The 27,826-nt window shown below is 45.0% G+C and overlaps 1 protein-coding gene across 1 annotated transcript in view; it reads left to right on the forward strand.

Annotated features, from left to right (window-relative positions):
* Positions 1-27,826, forward strand: part of PKP1 (plakophilin 1) — a 112,079-nt gene that overhangs the window by 11,274 nt on the left and 72,979 nt on the right. The window contains exon 2 of the mRNA XM_075335819.1: positions 11,804-11,895. Coding sequence (XP_075191934.1) covers positions 11,804-11,895 — 92 coding nt within the window. The remainder of the gene's footprint in view (positions 1-11,803; positions 11,896-27,826) is intronic.

Consider the following 27,826-nt stretch of genomic DNA (forward strand, 5'->3'; position numbering starts at 1 on the left):
GGCAGCCACATCGGCCCCCATTTTTGGCCAGTAGAAATGCTGGTTTAACCTGGCCTTGGTCTTAGCGATCCCTAGGTGTCCGGCCATCGGAATCTCATGTGCGATCCGCAACAACTCCGTCCGGAACGGATAGGGTACCACCAACTGTCGGTCCCTGGGCCACGCCTCCGGTGAACCCTGCTGGACCGTGGCCCGGTACAGCCGTCCTTGGTCCCAGACCACTCGCTCCGGGTCCGAGTCCGAGGGAGGCTGTGCCGCCTGCTCCTTAAGAGCTTTCAGGCTGTCGTCAGCTTCTAACGCTGCCTGAAACCCCTGACTAGATGTGGCCAGAATCGACGAGACTGTCACATCTTCAGTCAGTACCCCGGGACCTGTGTCCTGGCCTCCACCTGACTCGGCTGCCACTTGGTCAGAAGGGGAAGAGCTATCGGACCTCCGGGAGGCCCCTTGGCTTCCAGCACTCCCACTGCGGGTGACAGCGGCCACAGCCGCTGCGACCGTGGGTCGTGCCTGCTCCTCCTCCGTTCCTGACCAAGTCGCCGGTTCAGGCAGACCTACCTGGCTTCCTGACACCCCGGTTGTGGGGGAACCATGCACCGAGATCTTACCTGGGAGCACTTCCGCTCCTGGACCGGCCCCAATCTCACCTGCCTGTTCCCCTCCTGCAGCAACAGAACCCCGCTGTGAAATCTCTGGGGACCCCACATTTGCTGTGGTAGCCCCCACCCCACACACTGGTCCTCCCCCTGCAGCACCCTGCTCTCTGCTTATCCCTGCAGAGGGCAACAGATCCCAGCTCACAGGCTGGTTACTTGTAGAGGCATTGTCACACCTTTCTCTGACCCCCTCCCCTGTCACAGCTGCAGCTGAGTGTGTGTCTATGGTGTCTATGCAAGCAGAAATATCAGAGTTCACTCCCTCCTCCCTTACATCATTCATAGATAACACATTAACATTGTTAGGAGTCATGTCAGTACGGGCTGAAGGTTCAGCCCTTGGGGGGGGCCCAAACTGGGAGGTTATCTGCCCCAAATCTGTCCCAAGTAGCACGTTTGCAGGGATCCGATCAGTTACCCCCACCTCCCTCACCCCCCGCCCTGCGCCCCAGTCCACATAAATGTCAGCAACAGGCAGCGCCGGGTCAGTGCCTCCAATCCCGGAGACAGCGAGGGTTTTTCCAGGGATCAAGTCTTGGGGGGACACCATCTCAGGCTGCACCAGAGTCACCTCCGAGGCGCTGTCTCGCAGTCCTATGGTCACAGACCGGCTGACGGTGACAGGTTGGAAGCTGTCCAGGGACCTACCACCACCCCCACCCACACAATACACCTTGGGCGGCCCTTGGGACGGGGACGGAGCCGGGGCCTTGGGACGCTGAGGGCACATGGCCTTGAAGTGTCCAGGTAGGTTGCACTGGTGGCACCGTCTTGGTTCCGCCACGGGCCTGGAGAGGGGAGTTGAGGGGGACACCCCCTGCAGTCTAGGGGCAGGTGGGGCAGTCGCAGAATTCATCTTACCCCCTCTCCAGGTGCTGCTGGTGGCCGCTCTCCTGGCCTCAGGGGCCCGGTTGTTGGTGTAGTCATCGGCAAGGGCAGCTGTAGCCGTGGACCCCTTTGGCTTCTGGTCTCGGATGAACTGGCGGAGATCCTCAGGGCAGTTCCACAAGAGTTGCTCCGTGATGAACAAGTCCAGGATCTCCGGTCCGGTGGAAAGCTGCAGGCCTTGGGTCCAGTGGTCGGCAGCTCGGGCAAGTGCCCGCCGGTGGTCAGCCCAGGAGTCCTTTGGTCCCTTCTGTAGGCTCCGGAACTTCTTGCGGTAGGACTCTGGAGTGAGGTTGTACTGTTGGATCAGGGCCCGCTTGATGGTGTCGTAGCCCTGATCTGCCTCAGCAGGCAAGTCCCCAAGGATATCCAGGGCCTTACCCCTTAAACGGGGGGTCAGGTATTTGGCCCACTGGTCCTTGTCCAGATGGTGCTGCAAGCAAGTCCGTTCAAAAGCAGTCAAGAAAGAGTCCAAGTCTCCATCCTTCTCCAGCACTGGGAAGTCCTCAACACGGACCTTTGGAAGTTTGGTGTCTCGAAGGTCACATGTGGCTGATGAGGGCCGGAGCTGAGCTAGCTGCAGCTGGTAGTCACGGTCTGCCTGTCGCTCTCGCTCTTCACGCGCTGCCTGCCGCTCTCGCTCTGCGTGCCGCTCCGCAGCCTCAGCGTCACGCGCTGCCTGCCGCTCTGCCCTGCGCTCTGCCAGGAGTTCCTTGTAGCCCTTCTGGTCTCCAGCCTGGAGAAGGGCCATAGCCATTTGAAGAAGGCTATCCGAGCCTCCCAGGCTCGGTGGAATGGCACGTGGTGATCTGCGGCACGCTGCAGAGCTAGGCGATTCACTGTCCCTTTCAGAGCGGAGGGCTGGCATCTGGCTCGTTGAGGAACCTTGGGTGAGCTCCTCCTCATCTTGTCCAGCAGTGCCAGGTTGCACAATGTCCTCGGCAGAACGGTTTTCTGGCGTCGAGCTCCTGGAGGACTCGTGGGCAACCTCCTCATTGCTGTCCACAGCACCGTCCTCCCTCTCTTCGGCTCCTGCCTTAGCATTGGCCAGTTGCATAGCTCTGCTCCTGGTGCCATCAGCCATTCTTGCAGACTTTTGGTCACTGACACAGAACTGACACCTGATGCCTCCACACACCTTACAGTATCTGCACTCTGACACTCTAGTGTTGAGCTAGTCTGAAGACCCCAGCAGCCACAGCTGCTGCAGGCAGTCTTTAGTGTCTGGGAGTATGGGTCTCACACTCACACACACTATTATCTCGATCCCACCGCTATGCCACCAATATGTCACAAACCACCGGGGGGGTCACTCAGAAATCCCCCGCGCTGGCTACCAGTACGTCACAATCGGGGGGTAACAAGTGGGGGTCACCCCTCCTTTATACCTCCCGACCGACAGACAGAGCACGTGACGCGCTCTCTAGCGCCCCTCTTATAGTCAGGCCAATTATGGAATTGCCCGACCATAAGCAAGGAGGCCGCTATACTACTTATGCCGATTATTGAAGGGTCCCCGGTGAGAGTAAGGTATATATTCCCCCGACCTCCGCGGGCGGAATATATAAAATCTCCCCGAATCTCACTGGCCTCCCCACAATAATCCTTGGCACAATTCGCTGCCACCAACCGATTTACGGTAACTATTAGCCGAACACACAGACGTGGGATTCAAGATCGAGATAACAGAACAGCCCAAGATTAATTATATAATTTAATCAGCCTAAAGCACACTAGAAACTACAATATATACAATAGGGAATCTACAGAATATACATATGTCAGAGTACAGTTACAATCAAAGCATGGGTTACAAACAGGCATACACAGTTCCAGCAGTTACCTTGTTGCGTCTGGCCACAGGGGGGCGCTGTACCCAGGTTTCTAGGATCCTTCCCACAGATGTTTCCTACACGTGCCCCCAGCGAAAAGAACCCTGGAAAATGGCCGAAGTAGGGTTATCAACCTGGGCAAATCCAGGTCCCCTCCTACCTTAGTGACCTCAGAGGGAGCACTGCTCCACCCCTGGCTTGAGTTATGGACAATCCACAACATGGAATATGGGCCATAACTTTGCCTGGGAGCGTCGTAGGCGGACGCCAATGCTCTCATTGTGACAGTTATGAATTTAGCTACAGAACGAGAGGACTCATGACCTGTCTGCCAGTTCCCCATTGGCTGATATCACGCCTGGGGCATTTCCCAATGTCCTGCTCCCATAAAAAGGGTGTGCCGGCATCGTCCGCATGCGGAGACACCATTTTTATGGTTGCCATATTTATCGGAAATATGGCTTGCGAGATATGAACCATTTTTTACTGGAGTCGTTCTGTCTGCTAGTTCCATAGCCTTGCTAATGAGATACAACTCTTGTTACAGGGTGACGGCAGGGAGTCATCCTGTGTCCATTGTTCCCACACCACCTCATCTCCATATCACAGGAGATGGCCATGGGATTTGTTGCTAAACCAGTTGTGTGAAGGAAAGGGGGGGTGACACCAGGAGAGGGCTTCCTGACATACTTGAATATCATGATTTATCGTCATATCTCCGGATTTACCTCACACTTGTCCATGTTTATTTGCGGACAGTTTGTTCTTAGCAAAAATATCCAGGAGACAAGTCCATTTTTATTCAGAGACAAAAATTGAAATTTCAATACAGGCTGTGGGTCCATAAAAATCTTGAACAGTACATTTATGACATCAGTGTCCAATCATTGTGCTTTCCAAGGTTAACATTGTGATGTATTGGAGAAGCTTTGTAATTCGAAATAAAACTCACTGATCGTAAAAACAGACACGGACGAAACACTGATGAAACTTGGATCCAAATACTGATAAATAATGATCCGTGTTAGGCCCCTTTCACACGTCAGTGATTCTGGTACGTTTGTGCTTTTTTTTAAACGTACCAGAATCACTGACATACGCAGACCCATTTTAATGAATGGGTCTGCTCACACGTCAGTGATTTTTCACTGCACGTGTCTCCGTGCGGCGTACCCGCGTGTGCGTGATTGCTGCACGGAGACATGTCCATTTTTTTCTGGCATCACTGATGTTCCACGGACCACGCAGTGGTGTGGTCCGTGAAACACGTGCCAGAAAAAAACGTGCTTTTAAAATAAAAAACATTTTAACTCACCTGGCGTCCAGCGATGTCCTCTGCAGCCCGTTCTCCCTGCTGCTTCTAAGCCGGCTGATTACTGTCGCGCATATTCATTATGCGCGACACAGCCGACCCGGAAGCAGCTCCTGCAGGGGTCACCGCAGGCCGGATGCTGCGTTGCGGGAGCGATCAGCACCATGGACAGCGGGAGCGGGCGCAGGTGAGTGAATCTCTAAGTGCAATCACGGGCCACGGAGAACGGAGCCCGGATTGCACTTAGACAACCCACGTGTGCCGTGATTTTCGGCACACGCAGGGACATGTGCGTGTTTTACACGCCAGTGAAAAACGTCTGTGTTTTTCACTGACGTGTGAAACGGGCCTTATTACGTACAACAAAAATTATGGCTTTATGTAACACGTTTCATATGCAGGCTAAAAACTTTGTAGCATATTGTTCAGTTTGCTTACGTTGTCCTTATTCTCAGCAGTGCAGGTTCTAATTAAACAGGATGATATACTGCTGAGATTGATGTTTTTTGTGCAATTTCAAAGATTATATTTCACAAAACGAAAGAGCATTTTGCTCATTTACAGTAGTGGATGATTGGCAGCCTGTTTAGACATCATGATTATCTTAAAAACCAGGTGTGTAGAGTCCAATTGTCTCCAGTGCAAAATTAGGTCCTGGGCCTCCACCACCATGTTGATCAAGAGGAGGAGCCTCAACATATCATCAAGCTCGCCGTGATGGTTACTGTGGCTCCAGTGAACTTGTCTCAGGTTCTACCAGGGAAGACTCTTGAATTGGATAGGAAGCAAGTTCTGCTGTGGGGTCACCTATCTAAGCTGGCTGATCATGCTGGGCAGAAAAAGATGACTCCTCTTCTCGTCTCACAACATTATTGGAGGCCAACCATTCAGAAAGATATTATGGAGTTCATTTACGCCTGTCCCTCAATCACATGAAACAAGACCCCTAAACAACTTCCGTGTAGATGCCTGTTACCACTTTCCGTTCCTTCTGCTCCCTGCAGCCCATTGCGATAGATTTTATCACAGATCTTCCTGTGTCCTTTCGATGCTCCATCATATGTTTGGTGGTGTACCATTTCTCAAAGATGGCTCACTTTCCTCCTCTGTCTAATCTACCATCTGCTCCATTGCTTGCAGAGAAATTTATTCAGCACAGCTTCTGTCTTTACGGGTTACCACTACTGAATGTGTCCTATAGGGGCGTTCAGTTCATCTCTAGGTTCTGGAGAACTACCTGCAAGCTTCTGAATTTAATCCTGACTTCTCTTCCGCATACCACCCTCTGTCCAATAGCCAGGTGGAGCGGCTCAACCAGATCCTGACTAATCTTCTGTGGCACTTTACCAATGTGCACCACAATGACTGGGTCAAGCTCTTGCCTTGGGCGGAGTTCTCATATAACAATCATGTAAGTGAGGCATCGGCGAATTCTCTGTTCTTCATTGAGAATGGTCAGCAGCCCATTATTCCCTTTCCTGTACTGTGACTTCCAATTCCATGTGGCCAATGCTCTCACTAAGAAATTCTCCAGAATCTGGGTTGACTCCAAAGCCATTCTTGTGAAGTTGTCTGAATGGCTGAAGAGGCTTGAGGACAAAAGAGACGACTGGGTCCGCCTTGTTTTCATCCAGGAGACAAAATATGGCTTTCCTCTAGGTACATCCATCTCAAGATGACATCTTACAAACTGGGTCTTCACTTGTTGGTCCTTTTGAGGTTCAAGTAAATTAATGCTGTGTCCTACAAGTTGAGACTTCCAGCCTCGTTACATATACCTAATTCCTTCTACATATCTCTCCTCAAGCCAGTCTTCAACAAGAGATTGTGTTGACCCCAGGGAGCATATTTATGGCCCACTTCTCCTGAAGAAATTTCTTTTGGGCCTGTAGAGGAGGGGGCGTAGAGAGAGGGGTACTGTAACACTTGCATTTCTGCATGGTACCTCTGTACCTGTGCCTTTTCCAGGCAGGGATGCCAACATATTCACCGCCGCAGCTGACCTAAAGGCTCTCCTCAATGTGTGTCAGCTCTCACCACGGTCCCCAGCTATCAGGCCAGCAGGTTCCTTGGCAACCTGCTTAGGGCTCTTGCATGCTCCCAGCTTCTTAAAGGGGCACTGTTCACTCTCTGTAAGTATCCTCAGCCTATGGCAGAGAAGCATAGGGTACTTAAGGCACCCTCCCCTGTAGGGAAGTGCCTGAACAGCTTCAGTATAGTGTGTATTTTTTACCTACTAGTTTGTTGTCAGGTACATGTGACCTGTATCCTGCCTGAACCGAGCCTGTCCTGTCTGACTGAACCTGAACCTGTCCTGCCTAAACCCAAACCCGTCCAGTCTAGACCAGAACCTGTCAATACCTATAACCCGATCCTGTCCATGTACTTAAATCCATGGTTCAGTCTGTACCCAAGTCTGTTCCTGTCTGAAAAAGCTATTCTGTCTGACCCAGCCACCCGTCCTATTTGAATCACCTACAGGCCTGCCTGATACCCTGAGCTCTATAACTGCATCCCTGACCCTTGTGGTCAGCTTCTGTAGTCCGGGGATTGCCCTGGAGTGGTACCTAATGTCTGCCGCCAGCCAAGTCGAGCCTCACCATCAGAGGATCTGCTGAGGGTATGCATTTAGTCACGCTCCTTCAAAGTAAGTCCAGTCCATGGCATAATGGGCCCATTCTCATGTGACAGGAACTGTTTTTATCTGCGTTCAGTGCCTCCATTAGGAGTTTATGTCCAAAGATCAAAAAAGGGATTTGGGTGTATGTGCAGATGAGGCCATTTACAAAATGTTGTAGTCAGAGTTACTGTGTGCTCTGTATTGCATCATTTTCGGCCTACATTTTAATGTCCGCCGCCAATTACCAAACATGATGACTCCATCTGCATCATTATAGTTAATGGGCTCGTCAATGCATACACCCGACATAATCCCCAACAGGGCCACTGAATGTAGAAGAAAATGCAGTGTAAAAGGACCATAAGCCCTTTCTAATAGTCAGTCTTCCTTTCTTTAAATACTGAGAAATGAAGTTGATGTGAGGGACCTCTGTCATGTAGCCCTTCCCAGCACTCATATCTCATGCTGGCTTCCCTTGTTCCTATGCTGCAGTTCGGCTCACTGAAGCACCCTGATTGTCTTAGGGAGGCTTTGCACACTACGACATCGCAGGTGCGATGTCGGTGACGTCAAATCGAAAGTGACGCACATCCGGCGTCACTTGCGATGTCGTAGTGTGTAAATCCTAGGTGATACGATGAACGAGCGCAAAAGCGTCATTATCGTATCATCGGTGCAGGCTCCGACATTTCCATAATGCCGGTGCCATGACAGGTACGATGTAGTTCCTCGTTCCTGCGGCAGCACACATCGCTGTGTGTGAAGCCGCAGGAACGAGGAACATCTCCATACCTGCCGCCAGCGGCTATACGGAAGGAAGGAGGTGGGCGGGATGTTTACATCCTGCTCATCTCCGCCCCTCCGCCGCCATTGGCCGCCTGCAGTGTGACGTCGCTGTGACGCCGCACGACCCGCCCCCTTAGGAAGGAGGCGGGGCGCCGGCCAGAGCGACGGTCGCAGGGCAGGTGAGTGCATGTGAAGCTGGCGTAGCGATAATTATCACTACGCCAGCTATCACAAGATATCGTACCTGCGACAGGGGCGGGGACTATCGCGTGCGACATCGCAGCATCGACTTGCGAGATCGCAACGTGCAAAGCCCGCCTTAGGCTAGGTTCAGAGTTGTTTTCCATCAGTTACATGCGTTGATTGACGCTTGTGACTGATGCGTTGTACAATGGATGACAAGAATAAGAATTCATTGTCGGACTCCGTTGTAAAACTTGAGAGAGAGAACGATCAGCTGATCGTTCACAACAGCCGGCCGCCGACTTTTGAGAGCGAACAGATGATATCCCGGCGGCCGGCTAATGAGAGCGATCAGCTGATCGCTCTCATTAGCCGGCCACCGGGTAATTAGCTGATCGCTCACAGCAGCCGGCCGCCGGGTGGTCAGCTGATCGCTCACAGCAGCCGGCCGCCGGGTGATCAGATGATCGCTCAGAGCAGCCGGCCACCGAGTGATCAGCTGATCACTCACAGTAGCCAGCCACCAGGTGATCAGCTGATCGCTCACAGCAGCCAGCAGCCGGGTGATCAGCTGATGGCTCAAAGCAGCCAACCGCCGGGCGCTCACAGAAGGCGGCTGCCGGGTGATCAGCTGATCGTTCGGCCGTTGAGAGAGGTCATGCGCAGCGAAATCCTAAGGATTCCGCTGCTCAAAAAAGTTACACTCTGCGTTCCTGCCGCCCGACGGTCAGTCGTTCCATGACTGATCAGTTGGTCGGAGGATGCAATGCAAGAGCATCAGTCACAATCCGCCGCTCATATAAGTCTATGGGAAACAACAGAATCCGCCAAATGGATTGCGTTGTTTATCAGAGCGGCGGATTGTGACTGATGCAAAACAACGGAAATGTGAACCTAGTCTTAGGGTACTTTCAAACTCCGTTTTTTTTAACATGCGTCCTGACCTTTTTTTAAAGCAAAAAACGGATCCAGTACAAATGCGTTTTCATTTCAATGCATTTGCAATGGACCCGCGTCAACATGCGTTCACATGCGGTTTAGCCAGGATCCAGTGACTTGCAGTATTTTAACTTTTTTCAAAAACGCTACTTGTAGCATTTTTAACCTGCGTCCAAATACTGCTTGTCACTGGATCCTGACTGTACCCCATGCAACCGTATGTGAACGGTGGTATGCTGATAGACAAGATCCTGTTTGTTCTACAGAGCATGGCCAGAGACCAACCTGGCGTGATCACAGAGAGTCTCTCTCTCTCTCTCTCTCTCTCAACAGCGGCGTGTTCATTTGCAGGCTGTCAGGTTGAGTTCCACTGACTCCCAATCACATGACTCCAATGCTCGCCAGTAAACTGCAAGTGAAAGGATCCTGTAAAATAACACTTGCGTTTGCATACGTTCAACAGGATCCAGTCATATGCGGTTTGCGTTTTTTTTGACGTCCGTCAAAAGCATGTTAAAAAAACAGCTGTGAGGAGCATACGCATTAAAGAGGGGACTTTCACCTAATGTTACTCATATATTCATACTCTGTCTGGACTGAGCTACTTATGGAAAGAACATCTACTGAATTGAAAGAAAGGCAAAAGGGGAGCAATTAGGGAGCAGCATAAGGTCTGAAACTAGGAATCAAGTAATCTATTTTATTACAAAGTAGTTTAAATAGTTATAACTTCTGTTTTACTTAATAAAAAAATACCCTGATGGTTTATGGATATATCTTTGAACTCATGTTACACTATATAATATGGTCTCCACTAAATATCAAGCTGGTGGTATCTGTATTGTCAGGAAAATTGACATCCCATTACCAAACTATTATGTCATCAAAATTGAAATTCCAGCAGCAAAAAAGAAAAGCCATGGAATTTTTGGAAAAACATGATTAATTCAAATGTCAATCAAATACAAATCATAACAAAAAGGAAACAACATTTTCAAAAGCTCTTGATTTATTCAGTGTAGGAGTGTCACGCACAGAAAAACTGGCATTTATAGTAAGTGCCTTGACATGTTATCAGTGAGGTTATTAATGTTTATATGTGGAATGTTTTGCCTTGCTGAATACACTTGGACATGCAAATCCTCAGGATCCACTTTTGGCAGGTCCATTTGCAGTTGCCGACCAATGACATCCCAGATGTGCTCAATGAATAACAAGTAGAGAGATGCTGCAGGCCACGACAGAATATTTAGGCCACATAAACTGCTCAAAGTAGCATCTGCAACATGCAGGCTGGCTGTAACGCTCGCTGCTGGGGACGGTGCTGCGGCAAACTAGAGGTGGACCCACTGGACCAGAGGGAGACCCCGGGCCTACCCTTATGTGGTGTAAAGGCCAGGACTGTGGTAGCTGACCCCCAAGAAAGGGGCGGTCACAGGAGCAGACAGGACAGAGTCTCAAGTGCAGACAGGGACCACCAGGGTGGTTCAAGGCAGGTAGCACAGGCAAGGCAGGACGAACAGGCAGAGTATCTAGCAAGGCAGATGGCAGGGCTAGGCAGAGTCTCTTCAACCAGCAGGGCAGGACGGACCAGTAAAGTCACTAGGCAAAACGGACAAGCAGCAGGTACAGGCAGGACAGGACTGGAACCAAGTGCCAACAGGCAGGATGGGCTGGGAGCCAGGTACAGCCAGGGACAGGACTGGAACCAGGTGCCAACAGGCAGGACAGGCTGGTAGCCAGGTATGGGCAGGAACAGGACTGGAACCAGGTGCCAACAGTAATCCCATTAATAGTAAGCATTGCATGCCATTGCGCTAGAAGCCATATATCTAGCCACATAGTCCACTGACCTCATTCTACCTCTTTCAAAAGACATCATAGTGCAGATCAAGATGGCAATGGATGATGCTAAGGAGGTCTATCCTCTTCAATAATGAATCCCACTTTTGTCTTGGACACAATGATATTCAGAGAATGGTCTGGAGTTCACATGGCCAACACCATAAAGAGTCCTTCGTGAGGGAACATGACACCATTAATCTCATAGTAGAATTTTGTAGCTCAAAGTGTCTTCAACATGACAATGCCAGGCCCATGTTTCTTGTGTAATTATGAGCAGCTTGCATGGATTAATTGTGCTCTGGCTTGCAGCATCTCTGGACTAGTCTCCCATGGAAAACATCTGGGATATCATTGGTCGGCAATTGCAAAGGGAGCTGCCAAAAGTGGATTTTGATGATTTCCATGACCAAGAGCATTCAGCATGGCAGATCAGTTATCATACAACCAATAATTTAATGTATTCATTTATAGCATGTCAAGGTGTGTATTTCTGCATGTGGCACTCATACGTGTTACTGAAAACATTTTAAAAAATGTTTCCATTTTTTCATCATTTGTATTTCACTTACATATCTATTAATCCTGTGATTTCTGTAATTCCACGATATTTCCTTCTTGTAACTGCAATTTTAATGTTCCTGAATGTTTAAATGGAAAACCCAGAGGCAGATGTGGACAGTCACCTTTTTTTGAGTTTACATTAAAACTAAATAATGTTTCAATTGTTTATTTTCTGTCTTAATAGCTGGTTCAATGTACGAGACCCTGGATGATTCTTACAACATGAATCGCAACAGTACAGGCAATAACTATGCAAAATACACATGGGGTTATCAGGTAAGTTTGCATGAAAGTTAAAAACTTTGTATAAAAATAGCTTAGTGATAGAATGTTATAAGTGTTTTCCAGCACAAAAAAAATATTCTATCATATTGTGAGGTTGACAAGGCACCATTTTTTACTACATACTGTTGAACGTTTTGTATTTGTTTTCATATTTTGGGGTAAGCTGGATGCACAAGATGCTCATCAAGTTTCACAGTTCCCAATAAAAATGAACAGGGAGAGCTATGGAAGCTGCAATTTTACACCATGCTAAGAAATAAAAGGACATATTGATCACTTGCATTTATTTGTCACTTTTTTTTCTTTTGGTTTTCATTCATATTTTTGCACCAAATTCTTGACAATAGTGAATGCGCCTCATGGTTCAGCCTCCTGCTGCCATGCAGCAAAGTCAGAAATGTACTACTATTTAGCTAAAAGCGGCAACATACGCATGATAAATCTTGATGTAAAAATCACGATTTTTTTTTTCAGCCCCAAATTGACATCCTACCTAATTCTACAACAGGTGTAGTCTCACTGTTATTCTAACCCAAGTTTTCCAAATCCACTATGGTCAGTAAACAGAAATTTACAGCAACAATGTAGTGTGATATAATCAAGTCACTGTAAGGTGGTTTTATTCATTGACATTATAATGGAATTATCCATTCATGGTCTGGAGGTATTATTCAGTCAATATAGGGGTATTACTTAGTCATAGTAGTGCAAATATTTTTCCTTAATGATCCAGTGGTGTTATTCAGTTATGATATAATGGTGTTATCTAGTCACTGTGTGATGGCATTAATTATGGTATGGTAGTGTTATCCAGCCACTATATGATCAATTCCAGGAACTAGTAAGCATAGCTGTAGCCGACGTATCAATGCAATCAGACGTTCATCAGTGTTGTGCCTACTTACAGTACTTGGCAACACTGTCCGCATTTGGGCTTACAATCTAAGTTCCCTATCATTATGTCCTTGGAGTGTGGGAAGAAATCCAAATAAAAACACAAGATAAAATACAAACTCTTTGCAGATGTTGTCCTTGGTGGTATTTAAACCCAGGACCACTGAGCCACTGTGCCACCCAGCTAGCACATATGAAGGCGCAGGAGCCAGACCAGGATTCAAGCTTTAACCATCCATCTACCAGTTTAAAGTGACTGTATGCCCTATCTTCAGTTTAAGATTCCACTACTGTGAATATATATATGCTACTATATAGGGTCTTGGTCTGTCCTAGCACTTTCTCTACATGAATGTAATAGAGATTCTTCCCCAGCAGGGTCTCTGGTCAATCACATAGCAGCTTTACGATTAAGACCATGTGAAAGGTCGAAACATTAGAAATTGTGGTCGCCTCACTAACTGTATATATCCTGCACCTTTTCTTTTGATTGTGTATACTTGCATTTGAACCATTAAAAATTACGGTGATTCAGCAAAAGAGTGTGCAGCAAATCATTTTTACATGGATTTTAGGGGCCCAGGACCCCTTTCTGATTGCACCCTGATCTTCAGCTGAATGCACAACAACCTCTTCCTATTAGAGCTACTAGTCACATCAGTTCACGGTATTCTATGAGTTATAATTGCAGTGATAACAAACGTTCATTTTATTTGACAATTTTTTTTACGTTTATATTTTGGAAAGTTCTTTCACAATGTGCGCATTATAATTGTTTTCGATAGTTTTAGTAATTATTTCATAGGAAAACTAAATCTGTCTTGTATGGTTGTGGGATATACCATTGCTATTATAATATATACGGTAGGTCCCTAATAGTCATTTCAAGCTTAAATAGGTCTATAAAAAATAGTTTGTATGCTTTCTGGGAAAAAAATGAAAAATTGCTGCAAAATTATAACCATTCTAACATCCTATGATTCTAACATCCCAAGAAAATATAAGATCGCTTGAAAAATAATGCTGCCTTACACAAATGGAAATATTGTTTAACTGGTTTGTGTGAAATGAATATCTGGTTTAAGGGTGTAAACATTAAAACATGTAAAACTGATATTTAAAATTTCAGATAGTTTAATAAAAATTAAAATTATCAACTTAAATTCACCAGAATCATAAACTAAAATCTTTCACAAAAAAAGAATTTCAGAATAACTGAGAAATACTGAAGCATTCCAAGATTTAAGAAATCTCATTCACTTTACTGGTACTGTAATTTGCAGCGTTTCTTACTTTTGAATTATGTGCAGAAAAACACCATGTGTGAACCATCCCTAAAGTAAAACATGTCAGATTTTAAAAAATGAGGCTTGATGATTAAGTCAAAAATTGGCTGTCACAAGGGGGCTAATAGTCCAACATAGCAATGGTATATCCCACAACCATACAAGACAGATTTAGTTTTCCTTTGAAATAATTACTAAAACTATCGAAAACAATTATAATGCGCACATTGTGAAAGAACCAGTAAAGTGAATGAGATTTCTTAAATGTTGCCTATTTTTTCCTTGCAGATTCTAACCAAAGCATTTTTCTCCACATCTTCAATATATTATCTTTTTCAGAATTTTTGCAGCATTTTTCATTCATTCAAATGGAAGCACAAAGAAAAGATAATATAAATAAGAATGTATCAAAAACACATGTAAAAATATTTTTTCTACCAACACTCTAGTTTGTGGTGCAAAAAAAGTGCAAATATTCAACTTCTGCATATACCCATATGTTGCAATATCTTTGGAATGCTTCAGTATTTCTCAACCACTGAGGACTCTGTTCTTTTGGTATCAACCACTGAGGACTCTGTTCTTTTGGTATCAACCACTGAGGACTCTGTTCTTTTGGTATCAACCACTGAGGACTCTGTTCTTTTAAACAATTTTTTTATCTCTACTGGCTAACACGGTACAAAGATATATTTTACTTGTATCAGTATTTCTCAGTTATTCTGAGATTCTTTTTTTGTGAAAGATTTTAGTTTATGATTCTGGTGAATTTAAGTTGATAATTTTAATTTTTATTAAACTATCTGAAATTTGAAATATCAATTGTACATGTTTTAATGTTTACACCCTTAAACCAGATATTCATTTCAGACAAAGCAGTTAAACAATATTTCCATTTGTGTAAAGCAGCATTATTTTTCAAGCGATCTTATATTTTCTTAGGATGTTAGAATCATAGGATATTAGAATGGTTAAAATTTTGCAGCAATTTTTATTTTTTTTTCCAGAAAACTTACAAACTATTTTTTATAGACCTATTTAAGCTTGAAATGACTATTAGGGACCTATATGTTGCAACATTTCCAAATGTGATGACATTTTAAAAACTTCACCCATCAATTTATTAGCCTTGACTCACTTTTGAGACGCATTAGAGGAATTAATGCAAAGTTAAATGAAAAAAAATTAAAATTTTCATTTTTTTTTCTACTAAATATTGATTTAGCCCAACATTTGACATTTTTCAAGGGGTAATAGGAGAAAATGGACCCCATAATTTGTTACACAAAATATGCCATATGTGGTCGAAAATTGTTAAACACGCAACAGGGTCTGGAAAGGAAGGAACGCTATTTGAATTTTGGAGCATAAATTTGTCTGGAATAGATTAGAGATGCCATATTGCATTTCCAAAGGCCCTAAAGTATCAAAACAGTAGAGACCCTACATGAGTGATCCAAATTTGGAAAACAGACCCCTAAATGAATTCATCTAGAGTGCACTGAATATTTGGTATCCTAAGATGCTTCACAGAACTTTAGAACATTAGGATTTAAAATGAAAATTATTATTTTAACTTTTTTAAAAAAAATATTATCGTCCTAAACTTCTCATTTTCACAAGGGAGAATAGGAGTAAATGAAGACCACAATTTATTATTCTCTCAAATGTGGTCATATCCCATATGTGGTCAAAACTAATGTTTGTATGCCATAGCTTGGAAAGTCAAGCACACTATTTTATATTTTTAATACACATTTGGCTTGAATAGATTTGGAGCACCATATTCCACTTTAAGAGTGCTTGAGGTTCTAAGAAAACAGAAAGCATCCCCAATTGACCCCAATTTGGAAGCTAAATCCCTGAAAAGGTCTAGTAAGAATTTTTAACTTGTAAGATTGGACAATGAAAATGAACAATTATTTTTTTTTTTTTCATTTTAAATTAGCTTTAAATTTTTCATTTTCCAAATGGATATTAGAAAATGGACCTCACAACTATGGTAGTCAGGCAATTTATACCAAATTTGGCAATACCGCATATGCGGTAACTCCATATAGGGTTATACAGTATACTAATGTTTGATCATACGGCTGGGCTTGGAAGGGAAAGAGCCCTATTTAGCATGCAGATTTTGCTTGAATATATTGTGAGTGCCATTTGCAGAGTCGCTGAGGTGACAAAACAACAAATTCCCACAAGTTACCCAATTTAGAAAAATACTTTTCTACAGGAATTCATGTAGTGGTTCAGTGAGTATTTTTAGCCCACAGATACCTCACATAATTTTGTAACATTGGGCAGTGAAAATAAAATAAACTAATTTTAACTGCTAAATTGTTATATTAGCTGAAATGTATCATTTTCACAAATAGGTTAAAATGAACACCCACAATTTATTACACAATTTCTACTGAATGCAGTGATACACTATATGTTGTTGGAAAATACTTTTTTGGGCACAAGACAGAGTTTATAATAAGGAACAATATTTGACTTTTGGAAAGTAAATTTCAGTTTTCTCTGCACCTTCTCTAATTCAGCTATACTCTTGTTATACACTAGATGCAAATATTGTACACATTATGGCTTGATTACTGATTTGTATAGCGGTATCTAGTGATGAGTGAACACTACCATGTTCGGGTGCTCAGTACTCATTACAAGCAGTTGATTACTCAGATAGGAGGATCTCAAGAACCCAAATATAATGGAAGTCAATGAGGAACTCAAACATTTTTTCAGCAAAGTTCGTGGAAAAATGCTTGAGTTCCCCACTGACTTTCATTATATTCATGTACTCGAGTCGAGCCCATCCAAGCATCCAACTGCTCATTATGAGTACCGAGTACCCAAGCATGGTAGTGCTTGCTCATAACCAGAGGCAACACTATTCTTCTCATTTGCCTCTTACCACAAAACAAGTATGTGTGCCGCCCCGGCGCAGACCGGGTTGCTCGGATCCGGGGTGCTCGTGGCTCGAGGGGTCCAGACCCTGGCTCAGCTAACACTTCGATCCTTGGAAAGGGGATATTTACAGGGGAGAAGTTTGTGACTCCACCTGCGGGTTGCGGTAAGGGGAGTACTGCTGCTGCTGATGGGAGTACGGGGGCAGATGGTGTGGGGCAGCAAGGTGTCAGTCCCTCCGCTCCAGGATTATTGGGAGCGCTGGGTGCAGGGGAACAGAGTACTCACTGTCGGTAGTCGTGGTGCTGGATGGAGATATAAAGCAGACACTCACACTATAGATAAACCAGAATCTCTGAGCACCATAGTCACTTCAGGGGAGCCCGTCCAGGTGTCCACTCCCACACTGTCGTTTGATAGTCTGGACCTTTACCTCCGTGCACAATTTTTAGTGTCCGTTGTGACCCCTTGGCGTGAAGCTGTTGGGGCCCCACTACCCGTGTGTATGGCAGCTGTGCTCTTGATGGCTGGCACTTGGGATTTCAGTTGGGTTGTTTTTCTGGAAAACCATATCCCTCGCGTTGTGCTGATGCCTTCAATCTCTGAGCTCTTGGGAAAAGTTCATAAAGAAACTATCCTTCACAGGTTAATTATCAAGGCACCTGAAGCTCTTCCCTTATCTAGGGTCCTGTACCCCACCGTGCTTGGTACCGGTCAGTTCTTTTGGGGTCCTGATGCCGACAGTCCTCCTAGACTATGTCCGTCGCACCCTCTCCAATGTCACTGCCACCGGTCCCTGACTCCCGTGGTCCCGGACCACCGTCTGCGACCCAACCTTGGTATTGCTTCCTGGGAGCTACAACTACCAGCTCCTCACTCTTTGAGGGCTACTCTCTCACGCCTCTTACCTTGAGAGCTGACTCTAAAACTCACTTCCTCCCTCCCACCAGTCTGCCTGACCCCTAGGTAGGTAGCCCTATTCCAGCTTAGCCAATCCCACTGATGTGTCTGACAGGTTTGATGTGAGGTGTGATTGGTATTTGTGATGCTGATGGTGCGACACCAGTGATTGGGAACCTGGAACCATGGGGGGTAGGCCCTGCACCCTGGTAAGGATTGCAGTGTCCTGCCTGTGGCACCCTGATATATTCAGGGGCGCCACATATGGAGACAGGATAGATGCAATGGTGGAGGCTTGCCTACTGGGGAAAGGATAATTATGTGGTTGATGTATTAAACCTATTCTTTTTTTATTCCAGAGAGTGAGACAAATGGCATATGAATATAAGAAAAGTTGTTCCAAGTGCAAAGATAAATGTTGTGCGGGCTTTACACGAGACGATATATTGTGCGATATGTCGTTGGGGGGTCACGGTTTTCGTGACGCACATCCGGCATAGCGCACGACGTTGTCTCGTGTGACACCTCTGAGCGACGCAGTATCGCTCACAAATTGTGAGTCGTGTACTCGTTGTTAACTTTCATAATATCGTTTATTTTCATGGGTGCAGGTTGTTCATTGTTTCCGTGGCATCACACGTTGCTCCGTGTGACACCACGGGAACGATGAACACAGCGTACCTGCGTCCCACGGCACCCACCAGCTTAATGGAAGGAAGGAGGTGGGCGGGATGTTTACATCCCGCTCATCTCAGCCCCTCCGCTTCTATTGGCCGGCTGCCGTGTGACGTCGTTGTGACGCCGAACATCCCTCCCACTTCAGGAAGTGGATGTTCGTCGCCCACAGCGAGGTCGTCCGGAAGGTAAGTGCGTGTGACGGGGGTTAAACGAGTTTGTGCGCCACGGGCAACGATTTGCCCGTGACGCAAAAAATGACGGGGGCGGGTACGATCGCTCGTGCTATCGCACGATAGATCGACTCGTGTAAGGCAGGCTTTAGTGTATGACAATGTTATTGAAGAATGTTTATATTTGGAATTACCAGTGTGATTTTTGTAGTATTCTGTATTCCGTTTGAGTGTGTGTCACATCATTCCAAAGGGGAAGATTTGGGCACATAGTATTTAACTTCTTATAAAGTATGCATACTTAAGATAGATGTAGTATGATAATAGATATTTGATACATTATAAGCACACTTATAATGATAAATATAAACATTCTTCAATAGAATTTGTCATAAACTAACATTTAACTTCACACTTTGAATAACTGTTCATGCTTGTGTTTGATAGCTCCAAGCAGGAGAAATATGCGGGGCAGCAGCATTCCAATCTAATTTGTGTCACTTCACTTTAAAGGGGATGATTTAGCTACATAGTATTTAACCTCTTACGGTACTTAGGATACTGTTAAAACCAGAAGTCTACATACACTCTAATCACTCTAATCTAAAAAGACACATATGCATGTTTTTCTTACTATCTGACATGAAATCAGAATAAACCTTTCCTGTTTTAGGTCAATTAGGAACCAAAATTATTTATATTTGTCAAATGGCAGAATAATGAGAGAGAATGTTTTAAGGCGTTTTTATTACTTTCTGCAAAGTCAAAGGTTTACATCATTTCATTAGTATTTGGTACCATTGCCCTTAAACTGTATGACTTGGGTCAAATATATGGCATAATATCCTTCCACAAGCTTCTACTATGTCTCTGGGGTGTGGGAGGAACCCAGGGAAAACCCACACTAACACAAGGAGAACATACAAACTCTTTGAATGTTTTTCTTGGTGGGATTTGACCACAGTATGGCAATGATGCAAGGTTACCATGCTTACCTCTCTGTTGCTGAGATACTAACAATCAAAGTATTTGGCATCTAATTAATTAACTTTTTAAGTGGGTGTTATCAAGAAAGTTTTCACTGGGGGCGTTTACTTCTTCCTATATGATGCTGACCAATCATAGCCAAGCAGCAACTCTCAAAAGAAAGAAGAATATACTCAGTGGACTAAATCTCTTCTAGAGCGATATTGAAAACAATATCTTCTCCCTCAAAGAATAAGAACTATTTTACTTCCTACTAGAGATGAGCTGATTTTTTTAAATTTGAGTTTGGCAACTTCCCTGAATTTTCTCAAATATTTTGACTTGCGAATAATTTTGTGCAAATTTCAATACTGGAAAGCTTGTAATTGCTCAAAATACACACATGGGGAAGAGAAAATACAAGTGATAAAAAGAGCTTACACTCTACCGCAGAGAGAGAACTCTGCTGACAACAAGAGCTTACACACCACAGAAGAGAGATAACCCAGCTGACCATAAAAGCTTACACACCACAGGAAAAAGGATCCTGCTGACTATAAGGCTATGTGCGCACGTTGCGTACAGTCACTGCAGAAATTTCTGCAGCGATCTGAAGAGCACACGTGCGCTTCAAATCGCTGCAGAAAATGTCCGTAGTGAAAAAAAAAAGCCGATTCCATGCACTCTGACTGCAGCTCCTCCCATAGACAGAGCAGGGGCTGCAGGCAAAGCGCACGGAAGAAGTGACATGTCACTTCTTAGAACACGCGCTTCGGGCAGCAGCCGAAGCGCTGCGCTCTAAGACGCCACGTGCGCACGGCTCCTGCATAATCTTCATAGATTATGCAGAGGACGCAGGACGCATGCAGTTACGCTGCGCTACAAAGCGAAGCGTAACTCCATGTAATTATGCAACGTGCGCACATAGCCTAAAGGGGGCTTTACACGCTACGACATCTCTAATGCGAACTCGTTGGGGTCACGGAATTGTTGACGCACATCCGGCTGCATTAGCGATGCCGTTGCGTGTGACACCTATGAGCGATTTTGCATCGTTGCAAAAACTTGCAAAATCGCTCATCGGTGACATGGGGGGTACATTCTCAAAAATCGTTACTGCAGCAGTAAAGAGGTTGTTCTTCGTTCCTGCGGCAGCACACATCGCTCCGTGTGACACCGCAGGAACGAGGAACCTCGGCTTACCTGCCTCCCGGCCGCTATGCGGAAGGAAGGAGGTGGGCGGGATGTTACGTCCCGCTCAGCTCCGCCCCTCCGCTGCTATTGGGCAGCCGCTCAGTGACGTCGCTGTGACGCTGCACGGACCGCCCCCTTAGAAAGGAAGCGGTTCGCCGGTCACAGCGACGTCGCCGGGCAGGTAAGTATGTGTGACGGGTCAGGGCGATGTTGTGTGGCACGGGCAGCGATTTGCCCATGTCGCGCAACAGATGGGGGCGGGTACCCACACTAGCGATATCGGGACCGATATCGCAGTGTGTAAAGCCCGCTTAAGAGCTTACATTCTACGATAAAGAGAGAATCTCACTGACCATAAAAGCTTACACAGCACTGGAGAGAGAGAGGACCTCGCTTACCATATGAGCTTTCACTCTACAGGAGAGAGACTTACCCAGTTTCTGTGGAGATGGAAAATGAATCTGCTGTAAAACTGTGCTCCACGGGAAAACGATGATCTGTGACGGGCCAAGTACTGATCTCCTATGGAAGACCCACATGGCAATGTAAAATGATGATGCTTCAGCAGTGTCAGAAATGGTGTGGGGCAATTCTTTTTTTTTGAGAACCGTGAATTGAATCTCCAAATATTCAAATTGGCATCAAACCAAGAATTTCAGGAAATTTGAGTCAATTTCAATCCTCTGTGGATCAATTTGCCCATTTCTGTTTCCAACATATGAATTATCTGAAGCGTGTTTTAATCAGAAATGGGAATACACTGACTGAGATATCAAAAATGTTCGTGCACATTTTAATTGAAGCTAAGCAATATATTAAAAGATCTGGAATTGAAATTAAATGAATATAAAAAGCTTGAAGAATACAAAGATTAAATCAGATTTGAATTCGAATTTCAAAATACATTGTAACAAGAGGCAAAATAGTGAATAAAAAAAAAAAGCATAACATTCAGCTAGACTAAAGAGATTATAGATTAGGTCATACAGTATATTGGTCACTAATCTTTTGGGGTTTTGTTTTTGCATGTCAGAAATATTTGTTTCTAAATTTTGTGCAGTTATATTGGTTTACCTGGTGAAAATAAACAAGTGAGATGGGAATATATTTGGTTTTTATTAAGTTGCCTAATAATTCTGCACAGTAATAGTTACCTGCACAAACAGATATCCTCCTAAGATAGCCAAATCTAAAAAAAAATACTCCAACTTCCAAAAATATTAAGCTTTGATATTTAGGAGTCTTTTGGGTTGATTGAGAACATAGTTGTTGATCAATAATAAAAAAATCCTCTAAAATACAACTTGGCTAATAATTATGCACACGGTGTATACTATAGAAAAAGCTGAGATCTCGGTGCCCCAGAAGCTGTACTCATTCGGCAAAACGCACATCAGTTTCTAGATCTGATACCTGTGAAAGGGTCAGTAGCACAGAGGGATAGTGTTAGGATATGCTATTAGTATAAGCATATATAATCACCATAACAGCATATGTTTAATATATAGACAGGACTGACAGCATAACTGTGTGTCTGCTGCAGTACAGGAACAAGGCAATTGTTATTTAACGGTATGTGCACACTGATTTTTCTTTTGCTGAGTTTTTGGAGCAGAAACTGAGCGGAAACTCTCAAAATCCGACTAAAGTAACATCAAAACTCCTTAAAAACTTTGAGGTTGTGCTCAGTTTCTGCTCTGAAAACTCTGCAAATGATTCCTCCTGCATATACCCTTAGCATGGAAAGTGCTATCAACATCCTGTCAACACGTGGATTGTTTGTAATGGATAGCTCCGAGCAACAAAAATAGTTCATCAGCTGCATTCCATTCTAGCTTGTGTCACTTTGCTTCAAAGGGGAAGGTTTAGCTATATATTATTTAACCTCTTATGATTCTTAGGATAGATAATGCATGAAAATAGATTACATATACAATGCGCTGTTGTGGTTATTTGATACATTATAATCTCTAAACCCAATGATAATAACAAGTATAAGCATTCTTCAAAAACGTTTGTCATATACTAACATTTATCTTGACACTTGGAATAAATTTTCTTATATTCATATGCCATTTACCTCACTCTGGAATAAAAAAAAAAAAAAATTGGTTTACCATATGAGCCACATACCGTCATAGCGAAAAATGTTGGCACTCTTGAAATTGTTACAGAAAATGAAGTATTTCTCCCAGAAAATTATTGCAATTAATCGTTTTGTTAAACACATGTTTATTTCCTTTATGTGTATTGGAAGAACACAAAAAAGGCAAATTGGACATATTTTCACACAAAACACTCAAAATGGGACAGACAAAATGTTGGCACCTTTCCAAAATTGTGGGTAAACAACTTTGTTTTAAGTATGCGATGCTCAGTCAAAATCATCGTGGCAAGTAACAGGTATGGGCAATCACACCTGAGATCAGATAAAAAGAGAAGACTCAATCTTTACATTGTGTGTCTGTGTGTGCCACACTAAGCATTGAGAACAGAAATAGAGGTAGAGAGCTGTCTGAGGACATGAAAACCAAAATTGTTGAAAAATATCAACACTCTCAAGGTTACAAGTCCATGTCCAGATATCTTGATGTTCCTTTGTCCATGTTGCGCAAGATAATCAAGAAATTTACAACCCATGGCACTGTAACTAATCTCCATGAATGTGGATAACAGAGAGAAATTGATGAAAATTTCTAAAGAAAGTCAAGCTGTCCTAAAGGATCAGGGTGCTTCGATATCTCCGCAAACTTTCTGTTGACATTGGAATGACATTAAATGTTATGGCAGGAGATCCAGGAAAACATCACTGCTGACACAGAGACATTAAAAAGCTAGGCTGCAGTTTGCCAAAATGTAGGTGACTAAGCCAAAATCCGGGAAAGCATCTTGTGGGCAGATGAGACGAAGATTTTTTGTAATGCACATCATTGTACTGTTTACCGAAAATGCAATGAGGCCTACAAAGAAAAGAACACTAAATACAGTCAAATATGGTGGGGTTCAAAGATGTTTTGGGGTTTTTTTGCTGCCTCTGGCACTGGGTGCCTTGACTGTGTGCAAGGCATCACAAAATCTGAAGATTACCAAAGGATTTTGGGTCACAGTGTCAGAAAGCTGGGTTTGCGTCACAGGTCATGAGTCTTACAGCAGGACAAAGATCCCAAACATTCTCTAAGAAGCCAACATAGCAAAAGAAACTTGATCAGTTTCTCAGCACATTAGCGCACATTGAGACACATTATGATTAAGAGCTAAAAGCGATCGAAATGCGCTAATGTGCACTACAGATTCTGGATTCCTCTGTCTTTCCATATAACATGGTTTTTTAAAATTTTGAAATAAAACTAAGACTTGTTTTAATCCATTTGTACGTGCTGCCGGATTTCTATGCTTAGTGGGTGTAATTTCAGCATCTGTATTATTCTGTATAGATACAATGCACAGTACCATTTCTCCCGCCCTGTATATATAAACTGCACACCACCTCTCCAATTCTTTATGCTAGGTGTAATTCTCAGTATGGGCTCTTACTCTGTATTATTTTGGACATATCAGGTGGCGTGGTTTTATCAAGTTGCATAGTTTTATTAAAGGGTGTGGTGAATGTCCATTAAAACAATATGGACCTTTCTTAAATTTTAGTCCAGCTGGCCAGGAAAAACTGAATTGTAGGTTAGCAACCCTACATCACAGGACTTCAAAGCATTTCAGGAGATTCCCTCTCAGCAGGAAACAAAATGCTGAAATAATAACTGGAGATGAGCGGATCAGACAAAGTTCTAATTTGCCTGCTTACACGGTTTATACTGCTTACTTATGCTCTGGGATTTGCAGAGACCCCAGGGCATAATAAGGGACATTAAACTCATATAGAATAACTTCTAATCCAACTTAATGTCCCTTAGTATGCTCTGGAGTCTGCCTAATATATGTATGATGAAACAATTAAAGAAAATACTTGTGTGTTTTTAGGCCCTATGCCTTCTGTGTATGTCCCTCGAGACCCACCTGCTCTTCTTTGCATTAGAACCACATAGGGGGAGGGTGAAGGTTCACTAACCAATCAGGCAGTTCTATGGAGACACATATTGGAGGAATGGGTGTGAAAACAGATAAAAAAAAAATTCTCATACAAACTCATGCTACGAGAAAGAAGCCAATTTGTCTAAGATATATTGCAAAGTTGCTTATTATCATGACGTATCTAAAAGGGATAATTGGGTCTCCCATGTACAAAAACCCCTCTTACCCACTCTACTTGAAATGAAGACATAACAACTTCTTATGGGCGAATGGCCACAGCTTTTATTTAAACGGTATACATGTATCACAACTTGTGGCTCGACATGCCACCCTCTTTTAACATAAACCGATACATGTATACCCTCCCAACTGACAAACAACCGATAGGTCCGTCCAAGAAGCCAATAATCATCCTTATCCCCTGGCCGTAACATACCACTGGCCCAGAGGACCACCTCGGCTGTGACCAACCAACCCAAGGTGTGGGGTAATAACGTTCCATCGTTAAAATACCCCTCCCCAGAACCTGCAGGACCTACGCCCACAAGTTCCCAATCCTGTCTGAAGCCACTACCCCTGAGTGACTTCATACTCCCCACCGACTATCGGTGCTCCCAGCCTCTAGGAACGGACCTATCCCCCCGCTGCGACAAACACAGAAACCAACATATAAACCCTTTGATGTTATTGTTTTTTGTTTTTTTTTTTTACATTAAGGGCGGGTGGGCGGGCCACACACGAAATGGCACCCGACGCCAAAGAGGAGGTACTGCCAGCGACTGCCCCTTATAAACCCCCCTTTCTCTCCCCACCCCTTATGACCTCTGGCCCAATCCTCGCCGCTCACCAAACCACCAATCCCTTAATCCCTTACACAGCCCTATTCCCTCCACATTAACCCCTTCCTACCCTATACCCTCCCGATAGTCATGGGGCTCATTCACCCCTATGGGGCTCATTGCCCATCTTGACGTATCTAAAAGGGATAATTGGGTCTCCCATGTACAAAACCCCTCTTACCCACTCTACTTGAAATGAAGACATAACAACTTCTTATGGGCGAATGGCCACAGCTTTTATTTAAACGGTATACATGTATCACAACTTGTGGCTCGACATGCCACCCTCTTTTAACATAAACCGATACATGTATACCCTCCCAACTGACAAACAACCGATAGGTCCGTCCAAGAAGCCAATAATCATCCTTATCCCCTGGCCGTAACATACCACTGGCCCAGAGGACCACCTCGGCTGTGACCAACCAACCCAAGGTGTGGGGTAATAACGTTCCATCGTTAAAATACCCCTCCCCAGAACCTGCAGGACCTACGCCCACAAGTTCCCAATCCTGTCTGAAGCCACTACCCCTGAGTGACTTCATACTCCCCACCGACTATCGGTGCTCCCAGCCTCTAGGAACGGACCTATCCCCCCGCCACAGACCGGCCACGTGACCCCTTACGTGGCCCGGGCCCCCCACACCCCCAGGGCTTGCTCCAGACCATCCCGCAAACCAAGCATCCACAAGTCCAAGCCAATATCTGTGAGATGCACCCCATCTCTCCGCAAATATTGCCCTGACGACTCCTCCAATTCCTTATGTCGCACCACCAAGCCCCCATTCCGCGTCACAAACCGGCCAATCGCCCTATTCAACTTAATACGTGCCCTATTAATCCGGTCAGCCGACCTCCCAAAACGCCAGTTCTCCCTAGCCACAATATCTGACCATACTATAATAATACCCGGGAACGCTCTCCACAGGTGCAGAAGATCCAACTTAATGTCCCTTTTTAATTCCCTCGCTGTCCTCACCCCTAGATCATTTCCACCCACATGCAAAATGAGAACATTAGGATCCTGGTCGATCCTGCTATAGTACGCCACCTCTGGCCGAACTCTCCCCCAGGTCATGCCCCGAATCCCGATCCATTTGACCCGTGCCTCCGTTCTCGCCACTCCAAGTTGCCGACCGTCGGAACGCACATCCGCCCGCAACGCTCCCCAGTGAACAAAGGACTGCCCGAGAATCCACACCAGGCACACACCTAAAAAATATAAAACCAAGAATAAACAGCAACTGAACGAAAAAACCATGTCTCACAATAAACAGCTATTGACCCCCCTAATTCCAAACCAGCCGAATCACTCCCCGTCACCCCTCAGCAGGTGAGGCCTCACGTACAAACGGAACCTGGACGACTCCCATCTCCCAATACGCCGGATACAATCATCGCTCAAACTCCACCTGGCCGCCTCTGTCGCTGCCCCAATCCGAAAAGAGTGTGACCCATAGTCACCCGGCACCTCCCCCACTCGTGCCAACACAGTTTTGAAAACCGCAATAAACTGGAATCTGGACAATGCAGATCCATCCATGTGTCTCAAGAAAACCCCAGGATAACCTCCCCGTATCTTCAAAAACTCTGTTACCTGCCCAACCGGGCACAATGGGTGTCCCGGAATCCCATACAAAACCACCAGGCACCCGCGCCCCACCTGATCCGTTTTGGAAAAACGTAATCGACATTCCACTCGATCCACCCCAAGCGTTACGTCTCCCAATAACAACCCTCCTACTACCTGCTTCGCCGGGCTAACCAACTCGCCAATCCGAAAGGCCCCAAAAAAGGCCAACACAAATGCCACTGCAAACAACCTCTGTTCGTAAGGGGATGCACACACGTCCCCCAAGCACCCCACTAAACGCACTAACAATGGAAGCGATATCGGCCGCCTAGAGTCCCGCGACCGCGCCCCTCTTCGAAAACCCGTCATGGCCTGCCGTACTAGAAAATCCTTCGTGGCATCCCGCACCCCTTGCACCTTGAATAAAAAGGCCAAAGCTGACAACCTGTAACTCATTACCGATACGGACCGCCCCGCTGAAAAATCGCC

This window comes from Anomaloglossus baeobatrachus, chromosome 2 (assembly GCF_048569485.1).
Source record: "Anomaloglossus baeobatrachus isolate aAnoBae1 chromosome 2, aAnoBae1.hap1, whole genome shotgun sequence".
Lineage (NCBI taxonomy): Eukaryota > Metazoa > Chordata > Amphibia > Anura > Aromobatidae > Anomaloglossus > Anomaloglossus baeobatrachus.